Genomic DNA, 11,523 nt, shown 5'->3' with positions numbered 1-11,523 from the left:
TTTGCGCTTTTTATTAATTTCAGCTGGCACGGTTGCATTCGCACTCTCGACGGTCTGGCAACGCTGCCGCAAAACAGCTGTTCGCAATTTAGCGACTATCGTTGGTTGACTATTCAAAAAGTCCGTTAAAGATTTTTTTTTAGTTTTGTATGTTTATGTTTGGCATGGAACCAAAAAAATGCTCAATGCAGTTAGGAAATTAAACGTTTTTTTATATTTAAGTTGACATTAAGTTCTAGAAACTTATAAAAAACCCATCCTCATCCTATATAGTGCACATTATTTAAAAAATTCGTCGCGCCCACAACTCCAGTTAATACAAAACACGTACAAATAATTCTAACGCAGGTGTTTATTCCATAAAACGACGGGTACAAATGGCTTAAGTTCTAGATCTTGTTCTCCAGGACAACGCACACTACTTTTTACACATTGTACAAGGGATGTTTCGAACGAAAAAAGAGTTATTGGATGGCAACGTAGTTAAACCGTTTTGGCCGGCAAGTCAAACAATTATTTCAATATCCGTTTCGATGGTTAACTGAAATCAAGGATTAGAGCAGTTAAGCAGTAGGAGAATACATTGATCAGGCATTAACTACACGCAAGTGATTGCAAAATGGAGGGTTATGCGAGACAAGAATCAGGTCGAGTATGCTAGAGAATATTCGTAAAAGTTATGATACTAGGGAATAGTTATATATACAGTCTAATATACATGTGTCATTCAATATGAATGAGTGCGCCGGGTTAGATACATATTGTCAGCACTCAGTTTCAAGTTAGCTTTGTTCTGTGCTTAAAACAGGTGTGTGGTATTTCATTCAATGGGTTCGATTCCCTCAACAGTCTTTAGAAAATGCATGGGTATTTCGTACTAATAGCTTCGTTGTTTTCGGTCTTTTTAAGCAAAAAAAAGAACATAAATAATTGACATCAAGTTAGCAACGAGACAACAAAATACAATGCAGATAAATTATATGAATGGCAAGAACAATTTGAAATGGCAATTGAACTTTGGGTGAATGGCCTCTCGGGTTAATGCTGATATACTGGACGTCGGCGCGATCGTTATAACTCATTCTCCATGTTTGAGCGAACGTTTCGCAGCACGTTGTGCGTTTTTAGTATTTGATTTTTGATGTCTTTCTCAACTTGTGCTTTTGCTTTGTTAGCCATACGCAACTTTTCGTAGGTGTCTTCAAATGCGCGCTTGGTGCGAATTAGTTTGCGCCGCAACTCGGCGTTTTCAAGATCTACCTTGGCACAGTCGTGTACTGTGGCTGCACCAGCTGCCAGGTTGCTCTTGCTGTCGGGCGAAGCAGATTCTGTGGTTAAAGGAACAGTTTTTAGTTGGATAATCTCTTTTTTGTAGAAGTTTGATATAAACTCACCCTCTGACTTTGTCTTTGAGCTCGTTGCCCCCTCCGTTTTCAGCTCTACAGTCTTGAGCATTGCTCGTTGGGCGTTGGATAGCTCCACGTTGGATACCCTGCCGGCATCGCTTTCTATGCCAAGATCGGGAGATGATGTGTTTACCCTCTGGCCTACTACTGCCGAACCAGCCTGCTTGGACGTTGTAACCTGACCCGATGGCGGTCCCATGGGCACAGCCACCTCTTCGGATGTGTAACCGGACTGGGAAACATCGCTGCTGTTGGAGCGCTTCTGCAGCAGCTTTTGCTGCTCTTCCTTGAGCGCCTCCAGTTGCAGCCTCAATTCCTCGGAACGCTTCTCCAGTTGCAGCTTGTCGTTGTAGGCCTTTGTGCGCTCCATAACCGCCTTGGAGGCCTGTAGTGTGCTCTCGTCCAGTTGCTTTTTGAGGGCCCGCGTGGCCAGCTCGTTCTCGACCAGCGTCTGCTTCAGCTCCTTCTCGTTTTCTTGGTGATAGTCCAGTGATCGTTGCAGCTCCAACAACTGTTGAGCCTGCTCCTGGTAAGTGGTCAGTGCCACCCAGTCGCGTTCGAGAGCGTCCTGGTGCAGGCGCTCGTGCTCCTCTAACTGCTGCGCGGCATCTAGTTTGAGTTGCGTTAGTTGCGATTGCAGGGTGTCTACTGAATCGGCGTGCTGCTGCTCCATTTCCTGCATTTGCTGCTGCAACGCCTGCAGTTCCATCTCGGTTATCTGTGAATCTGCCGTCAGAGTGCTTTGAGCCAGTTTTAGTTGGTCAATCTGCTGGTTCTTAAGCTCCAGCTGGCGTTGCAACTCCACCATGCGCTGATCCTCGTGTGAACCAATAGTTTGCAGGTCCGCAGTGAGAGCTTCGTTGATAACTCGCAATTGTTCCAATTTTTGACTGATATCCAGGAAGCGCAGTTGCTCCTGCTTGTATCTATTGTCCAGATCCACCATCTGGCACTGTACACTAAGCATCCGTTCATCTTTCTGGGCAATTTGCTCCTCCAGCTGGGCGATACGCTCGCTGTTGCGATTGCGATCCTGACGGGTAGCGCAGGTTCTTCCCTCACTCTCCGACTCGCTGACCGCCTGTTCCGGCGCCGCCAGACTATTGGAAGTTTCGTCCAGGCCAATACGTGCCAAGGAAACCTTGCGATCAGGCTCTGACCAGGCCTCTGATTCGCTCTGGTTATCCAACTGCTGGGAGGGCAGTGGCAGGGAGCGGCGCTCTTTCCTCTGTCCTTCTGAGCTGCGTCGCTTTTCCAACTCCTTTTTAAGAGCCTTGTTTTCGGCCTTTAAGTTCTCTACAGTCGGGGCCATGGAACTAGCGGCGTGCAGCTCCTCGTGGGAATTGAAAGTTTTGTGGCTTGCATCGCCTTCGGTGTACAGGATCTCGGAGAGATTGCACAGCTGGGCAAGGCTTTGATCAGCCAAGGATGTAGCCGTTATATTCAGCGTCATATTAAGGCTCTTGGAGAGATCCAAGCTGCGATCCACCGCCTTGCGCATGGCATTGCGACGATCTGCGGCCAACACGCCAAGAACATCTTTGTGCTTCAGCAGAGAGTTGAGGAACCCAGCCAGCTCTTCCAATCGGTTCGTCAGCACACCGCAGACATCGACGCACTCCAGGCGCCACTTGTCCGCCGTCTCCACCTCCGTGCGAGCTTGCTGAAGCTCTAAGCGCAACTGCCCAATCACAGCGCTGTTCTGTTGATCGTCTGCAAGGCGCTGGAAGAGCACATCCACCTTGCGCTGCAGTAGCTTGTTACGCTCCAGTGCCCTCATGTACTCCGCCTCCGTGAAGGATTGCTGCAGGTCTGCTTCGCCGGCGGATTCCTCGCTTATCTGCGGCAACGTCTTCTGCTGGCTAGCCACCAGCTTCGTGAGGCGCTCCACCTCGCGATTTTTCTCCCATAGCTCCTTGTTGACCAGGTTTTGCAGATTCGCCGTCTTCTTCTTTACTTCCGTCTGCAACTGCTTGATCTTCTCCTCCTGCTCGCCGATCTTTAGCTCGTAGCGCACCCTCAGGTTGGTGGACATTTCCAGGGAGCTGGCCTCGTTGTCACTCATGGAACGGCCGCTGGTGGATGGCGAAATTACCGTCTTAGCGCAGTCGTTCTAAAAGAAATACATCATCATTTGTATAATAAATACTTTGTTTAAAACTAAGATCAAGATTTAAAAAAATGTTTTTAAATAATATTTTTCTGTGTCACGCATTATAAGCAGTTTGTTGGGCGACATATTTATGTCACTCAATTATAGAAGCGAAGCATCTTTAGGTATTCCTAGCAATTCTTACGCCCTAGTAGCCTACAGTGCATGTGGCGCACTCGAGAAATCGAGGGTCATTGTGTTTAAATTTAAATTTGAGCACAGATAACGCTTTTAATAATTTAAGTACTGTGACAAAGCAAGCAACAATGTTCATATGCTGAATGAGTCACTCACTCTTTGCTAATTCAATTAACAAAGCTATGCAAATATTTGGTTGTATAAGAACATATGTGGAAAAGCCATAAACAAATAGAAAATAGCTGGGAATTAATCCTTACCTCCTTGTTTGCCGACTGTTCGTTCTCCTGGTTAAGCTTCTTTATCTCCTTCTCCTGGCTGCTCAGCTTTTGCATTAGCTTCTGAATGGTGCGGCAGGCCTGCTCGTGGATCCGTTCCCGCTCCTTGAGCTTCTCCTGGGCGTCCTGCAGCTCGCAAATCTTATCCGCAAGTTGGGCGCCCAGATCTCGCTTGGCCTGAAAGTGATCAGAGAAAACCGGAAATGGCTACAGCTTTTGGAGAAATAAAAAAACGAAGTCTTAGCTTAGGTTTATTCTAATACGTTTAATGGAGCTCAGCAACATTCATTCAATTGAGACAGAGACAGGTGAGCAAATTTAATACACTTTAACAAAAAATTTGTCGACGTCTGAGGGAGCGACATTGTTCGAATTGAATATGGATATGGACAACTTCGGATTCATTGTATTGGATGGATTTCTTTCAACTATCAACGAAACCGAAACGAAGGATGATCAAATAGAGTACAAGATGCCGTCCAAATTAGACGAGCAGCTCATCCGACATGGAAGATGCGGGAGTCCGATTCCGTGAAAGGAATGGCCGACCTCACAGGACACTTTAAGCGGGATATGGGTATTCTGCAGGCAGGAGTGCACCCGCACCACCAACAGGATGATTTTGAGGGCTACGTGGCCCAGCGCCAAAGGAACTGCCGGAATCCAGTGAAGCTTGGCAGCGAATAGTTGTAGAAGGCCGTACTTGGAGCCGTCATGGCCATCAGCTGGGAATGGGTATGTCTGGTCTGGTGATGCCCCTGATGATAGATATACTGGGGACACGGATACGTTTGTTGCGGCAGCTGTGGACGACGACGTTTTAGGAGCTGAGCACACGGTTCGCTGGATGGTAAGGGCTTCACCTGACTGTCTTTCCAATGGCAAAGGCTCTTGTGCGATGATGGTCCCTGACTGCCACACAAAACGCTGATCGATGAGAAGTTTGAATGCAATGAGGATGTGCTGCCGCTACGTTCAAGAGAAGATGTGATACCAACCCCGGCATCCGCCGCCATGCGCATCGGCTGCACGATGGCCACGCCGCGATCCAGTTGCCGCACCTCCTTCTGCTGCAGGTTTTCGGACAGTTCACGGAAGTAAACATTCTGTTGCCTCATTATCTCCAGTTCGGCATTCAACTTGGCTATCAATGCCTCGTACTTCAGCACGTTTTTCATCATACTTCCGTACGACTTTTCCTTACGCTTGATTGTGGCCTTGAAGAGGGAGGATGGCAAGTTGAGGTGGGTATGGCTGAGGAAGTGGGGTGTTGGGACTCACTTCCAAAAGCAGGATGGACTGACGCTGCACGTCCATCGTATTGGCGGCCTCCTTCATCGAGCCGACTTGCCGCAGCAGCTCATGTTCTAGGGATCGAGTGGAGGTCACCAGTGTCTGGTTCTCCCTCCTACAGACTTCTATCTCAGCCTTAAGAGGGTCTAGGGTCTTCTAAACATAAAGGGCTCTCGTAAACCCAATTACCGAGTACTCTACAAGGGAATTACTACTAAATCGATTTACTTACGCTGGATGACTCGGCGGATTCTGTTTCCTTTTCGAGGCGCTCCACCAGCTCGGCATTCTTGATGGCCTGCTCTTGAATCTTGGCCTCACAGGCTGTCAGGGATTCCAGGCGCTCGGCCAGCGTGAATTCCAGCTCGTTCTTTGCCGCTATGTTACGTGCATCGGATTTCACCAGTTCCTCCTCCAATCTCTGCACCTCCGATTCAAGGCGCAGCAGTTTCTTGGCGTCAGCAACGTTTTCGCCTGGTTGACCAGACTCCGCCACCTAGAATAACAAATAAATGCTGTTAGTTACTGCTTTCCTAAAGGGCATGGATAAAACTCACCTGATAGGCGTGTATCTGCTCTTGCAACTCGTCGATCATTGCCTGGCTGTCAAAGTCCGCTTTGCGTTGCAGTTCCTCGTGGTGAGAGATCGCACGTGCGGCATCCTTGAGCAGCTCCATCTTTTCATCGACGGTTTTTCTCAGCGTCTCGATTTCGATCTTGGCATCGATAAGCTGTTTGCTCAAGGAGTCTGAGGAATTGTTGGCCCGGGCACCCGGCTGACCCTCCTCCATGAAGTAGATGCGCAGCTTTAGATTGAAGTTCTCCTTGCGCAGCGTGGACATCTGCTCCTCCAACTCCCGCACAGAGCGCCCTTGCATCGCCAAGGGCGAGTGGCTGCCGCCCGTAGGTCGCGCCACGTCGAAACTAGCATCTGCAAAGAAGACGGAGGTAGTGATATTAATTTGGAGTGTCGAGGAACGCATGAGGATATCTTCACTGACTAAGAATCTTAAGATTTCTCGGATTATGCGACGTCGATGAGCGATTTTTATTCATGATTTTTTAGCTTTCACCTAGCCGTTTGGGCGCAACCACATATAAAATATAAAATGGCAACGGCGCGGCCGAATAAATGTACGAATGCTCGTGTGTGTAGCCAAAACGGAATCCTAATATGCAATGGTTTCCATGCTAATGAAGTAGAACGTTAACTTCATAGCCTGCTTGAAAAAAGTAGAAAAACAGGCGAATTCCAGAAAGTTTCCTTAAATCTAACACCTCTAGAGATGTCCACTTAGCAATGAGAATATATCTGCCATAGTCATCGTAAAACTTACATGAGTTCTCCATGGTGACATCTTGCAGGGCTCCCGGACTGGTGCTGTAAACAAAAAAGAGAGAAATCAGTTAATTAAGCACACTAAAAGCAACTCGTTGTGGCCTCGCAGCAGAACGTCCAATAAAACAAGTCGACTTTAAACGGTAATTAAGATTTTAATTTCGCATACATAAATTTTCATATTTCGGCAGTGATGACCTAATGGGCAGACAATCTCTAAGAATCTTTGACCTCCGCCAGCTCGTCGCTGGCCTTCAAATCAGTGGCATTCCCTGGCTGGAAGCACTCATCGATGGCATCCAAAGTGCCATTGCAAAACTCCGGGTAGACGGACCAGGCCGTCCAGCCCTGTTGCTTCTGGATGAGCCGAGCGCACTGGACGGCCATGGTGATGTCGTCGCTCAGAAGGCGAGTGCAATTCACGTTGCAATCGTTGAACGCATAGTACTCCGTACGATTCGGCGGCGCACACCAGTAGCGATCGCTGATCTGGAACAGTCCGTAGTCCCGGGAGCCATCCGCATTGGCCTGGCCCACAACGTGCGTGTTGAAGCGGCTCTCGAATTCGGCAATGCAAAGCCACAGGGGTAACTCAGATTTCGGGACATCCAGTATGTAAAGTTGGCCAGCTAGTTCGCAGGGCTGCAGGCGAATGGTCAGCAGCGGGGGAATCCCGTGGAACAGGAACCACAGCAACGGGAGTACTCTCACTTTCGACCAACTTGATCGGACCATTCCAAGCGGGCTCCAGTCACGAAGTGGCTCTCCGACTCCGGCCATCAAGGTATCTCAACACTAGTATCTAGCGATCTTGGCTAGCGCGCTTAATCCGATTCTATAACCGGTTTGCATTATTTGGCCCGGCTTATGACTTTAATCGGCAATAAATAGTGGAAAATGGACGGACAATTGCAACAAGGTTTGATGTTTGCGTTGCACTTTGTTCTGACTGCTTCTTAGCTTCTACTATTAATTAATGACATTTCTCCCCTGTACGAAACTGGAAATGATCGAGATTTCTATATTAGGCATATACTGTCTAATTAAGAGATTTGCCCAGTTTTCACAAGATATTCATTGGTGCGGGAAAGTGGCAGAATCATTTTCAATCAAATGAGCACCTACAGTGGGTTACTATATTGATTTCACAAGCAAACTAAAATGGTTTTAATAATATTAAGTACGGCTAAACTTTCCATACGTGTTTTGAAATATTTACAATTAATCCAGTTTTGAAATAGTAACCCGGTTTGACCTTCATCGTTAGGTTAACAAAACTATTGAATAGCAGCATAAAACTATGAACCGCACAGTACGTTTGTTCTATCAATTGTAGACACACCCAATTGCCCAAATCGGCAATCAACCTCTTTTTTCGATTCTGCCCAATTGCGCTGTGAACTAAATTTCAGCTAAAGTCACACTTGAATGATCGCACTTCCAAAAGCCGCAAGTCGGAATGGATGAGATTACACTTCCGCGCCTTAAATCCGCCGGTGAATCGGGCAAGAGGGAAGTCCAATTAGACAGTGTATATTACGTACAGTGGGCCCAACTAATAAAGAATGTAGAATATAGAATATAGAGTATAGAACTTACCAGAATGGCGAGTTGCTGGAATTCAGAGAGTATCTCTTGAATGGGGAGCCAGGTACATCCGCCGATTGGTTCAGTGAGGTAGATCGAAAGATACCCGCCATATTCTATGTTTCATTTAGCATTTGCGCTCTTACTCGCGTTTATTTATATTTTATGCACACTTTCCTTCACTAGATTCTGTAGATAATTGCAGCGACTCTAATTTTGAGATTTAATTAGTTGCGTTTACACGGGGTGGACACGTCATCCCTGGCTGTTGTTGTTGTTGTTGTTCTTGGCTTTATTCCCCAAATACTTTCGCGGCGCACGCCAGACTTCGTTACGTATCCGCCATGTCGCCCTCCAAGGGGCGAGCTGCCATGAGTCATGGGCTGCTGGGCGATGCGACGTTCGCAGCAGCAATCAGGAGCATTCAGCCGTAGAGCGGAAGAAGCTTCAAAGAGTCTGGCGCTCCTACGGATGGGATGCGTCCCATCCCCGAGAGGATGGGGGATGGACGACGCCACATGTGGGCCACCGCATCTTTCAAGATACTACCACCACCACATACATACACTGCACGCACCTCTGGTCGCTATTTATTTTGGGAATTGAGCAAACTGCAAACGGCAAAGCGGCGACCGCATTAGAAACTGCCAAATGTGAACGGAACGAGAAAACTTTGCCAAACATTTTCACTCATTGTTTTGTTTTGGCTTTCGGCTAGCGCTGGTTACTATGGTGGTAATGAAAATCAATGGCTCAAGTCGAGAAGCGCCAGCTGAGCGACCTGGTCAATAACACCAACAGGTGGGCACTGGAACCGTGCTGGAACATGTGTCTCTTCGGTTAGCACCTGACCTTTTAGAGCGGGTGCATTTTAGAGCCCTCACATCGGCAGGTAAACTGCAGTTAGCAGCCCATTCTCACCTCGCCTGGAACGCAGACTCATCTACCTGGCTGCCTGGCGCGCCTCGAGTGGGTGTCAAACTATGGCCAACGACACACAAAGGCGCCTGCTTTAATCAACAAAGAAATACAATAACAATAAACAGAAGTGGATCGAGCCAGCATCGAGTGATATGCGAAGGAGGCATTTCAGACAAAAACCATATGCTAAAGGACGTACTGCATCTTGAAGGTTTTCGGACAGGTAGGTAATTGACCATAGTTTGTTTTCAGAATATATTTAAATTCATTCGAAAATATGCAGATTTCGATTTCGTTTATTATACATTTAATGCAAGATGTTTATTGTTCAAAATAACAAAGGAAATGTTAATGGAATAAGCGATAAAATAGAGTAGTTCTATATAAACAACGCCTCAGAGGATGCGCTCAAATATCTCAGCCTATTACTCAATTATATTATGACTAATGTATCTTCGTTAAATTAAATATTATTTATTAATTCGAAAAAAATTGAATGATCCATTTGCATGATAAATTCGCCTCAAATTACACATTATATTATATGTACGATACTGTACTTTACCAACCGGGATGCTTTTTTCGAGGGTAGGGAACCGAGCATTGCAGTTTGCAAGGGCAACAAAAGAGGTGCTCTTTTCCGTTTTTACCCCATAGGGGTTAATTCCACGAGGCCATGACCCCTGATGGATGCACGTGTGTGTGCGTAACTAGCCCACACACACGGGGCATACGAAACCGCCGACTGATAAGACGACTTATGGGGAAACTCAGAGTTCCAGGAAGTGCGAAATCGCAGCCAATGATACGATGATACAACTGTCGGTTCAATCGATGGAATGCGCTATTCCACAAACAAATTAATTCGTATACTTTTTCCCCGACTAAAATTAGCCGCAGCATCGTGGCGACAAACCAATGCAAACCAAGCGAACGACAACAACAACATCAGGGGGCACATGCACAGATATCTTTAGTATTTCTAAGTATATATTACATTATTGTACATCCGAGCACACTTTGTACTTTATATGTACATACATATATCTGTGTATTTCGATTTGTTTTTCAACCGAGAAGCACCAGCATCCTCCGAATCGCTTATCCACAGCGCCGTGGGCAGTAAATACAAATCAATCTATCACTTTTTGTATCTCGCAGTGCAATATAAACAATTGCACTTATGTACAGATATGCATGTACAATCAATCACTCACACACCCGCACAACGCTTGACCCGCTGATTGTTTCTATTTACATACGTATATATGTATATATATATATGAGTAGGTGTGTATATATGTATATATGTACATATGGCACGATTGATAGCCGAGAGGCAAGCAAAATAAACCGAAAAACGCTCTCTGCACGTCCAAATAAACCGAAAGCTAGAACATAACTGACTGAAACTGAAACTGAAACTGCGATGCGACCGATTCAGAGCGATTCAGGGCGACCCGAGGCAGAGCGCAGGAAAGGGGCGGAAAACTCACTCGGACTCATCTGCGAGGAGCGGAAAATGCGCTCAGCAGATGTTACGCATTTCCCAATGCCGTACACTGCGAGAAGGCAGTGCGAAAAACTCAGTTCATTGGCCACTCATAAGCGCCAAATATCAGTTGCATACTTAAGGGATTATGTGCCTTTACCAATATAAATAACTAATATTTAAAGTAAACGTTTAAGTAAGTGGTATTGCATACAATGTTATAAAACAAACGTAAAGCTTTTAGGATTACCAAAGATTGCATTTTCAAATTACTAAATGTATTTTATTTCTCAATACAAAATAATGGAAAGATTGCTTTAAATTTGTTTCAGTGCAGATGTGTTATTCCTCCTCTCTTCGAATTTTTTGGGGTGGGTAATACACCCATTGTACGCCTGTGCCTGTGAGCGTGCCTCCCCCTATGGGGCCGAGCACTGCGGATCTGGGAGAGCTCCAGCTGAGAGCGTTAGTTCCCGATCACAGTGGGCACCATCACCATGTCACATGGCGATCATCTGCTGCGCACTCTCAGTAGACGGGAGATTCGATGGGTGTGCAAACGCATCTTATTGGTATGTTATTGTTTATGCTGGCATTTACCCGCACTTACTCGTCTATGCTCTTGGAAAGGGCCTCGGCCAGTTTGCGCAGGACCCTTCTGTCGATTTCGGAGGCTCCATTCTCCTCCAGAAAACTGGTCACGGTCTCGATCAAGGTGATTTCCCTCAAGGACGATGCACAGGTACCATTGCCATCGCCGCAATAGTCCCGCAAAACCTGCTTAGACTGGTCCATGGAAGGTCCTTAAATAATTTACTTTTGCACACAATAATTCTAACACTTGACAGTTTGACAAAGGACGCTAACAATTACGCTTTTTTCTGTTTGGAAAATGAAGCGCGCTGAAACAGCTGTTT

The 11,523-nt window shown here is 46.4% G+C and overlaps 2 protein-coding genes across 13 annotated transcripts; both read right to left on the bottom strand.

Moving 5' to 3' along the window:
* Positions 1–334: 334 nt before the first annotated feature.
* Positions 335–11,519, bottom strand: LOC120447053 (centrosomin). 12 transcript variants are annotated; one of them, XM_039628443.2, is made up of 11 exons: positions 11,217–11,518; positions 6,605–6,648; positions 5,825–6,198; positions 5,500–5,763; positions 5,256–5,423; positions 4,973–5,191; positions 4,838–4,901; positions 4,536–4,777; positions 3,957–4,151; positions 1,395–3,519; positions 335–1,328 (listed from the first exon to the last, which is right to left on the bottom strand). In XM_039628443.2, the coding sequence occupies exons 1-11, from the start codon at positions 11,399–11,401 to the stop codon at positions 1,072–1,074; spliced, it is 4,137 nt and encodes a 1,378-aa protein (XP_039484377.1). In that variant the 5' UTR covers positions 11,402–11,518; the 3' UTR covers positions 335–1,071. The 12 variants fall into 12 exon arrangements, with proteins under 12 accessions (XP_039484377.1, XP_039484369.1, XP_039484378.1 ...); XM_039628435.2 differs by lacking the exons at positions 4,536–4,777; positions 4,838–4,901 and having other exon boundaries at positions 335–541; positions 1,261–1,328; XM_039628444.1 differs by lacking the exons at positions 6,605–6,648; positions 11,217–11,518 and adding an exon at positions 6,269–6,457.
* Positions 6,722–7,586, bottom strand: LOC120447057 (lysozyme 1). The gene has a single exon (XM_039628446.2). It carries the CDS (start codon positions 7,384–7,386, stop codon positions 6,823–6,825), a length of 564 nt encoding a protein of 187 aa, XP_039484380.1. The 5' UTR covers positions 7,387–7,586; the 3' UTR covers positions 6,722–6,822.
* Positions 11,520–11,523: the final 4 nt, after the last annotated feature.

The sequence above is a fragment of the Drosophila santomea genome, chromosome 2R (genome assembly GCF_016746245.2).
Source record: "Drosophila santomea strain STO CAGO 1482 chromosome 2R, Prin_Dsan_1.1, whole genome shotgun sequence".
In the NCBI taxonomy this organism is placed as follows: Eukaryota; Metazoa; Arthropoda; class Insecta; order Diptera; family Drosophilidae; genus Drosophila; species Drosophila santomea.
The sequence above is the reverse complement of the archived record's forward strand: the minus strand, read 5'-3'. Positions and strand labels throughout refer to the sequence as shown.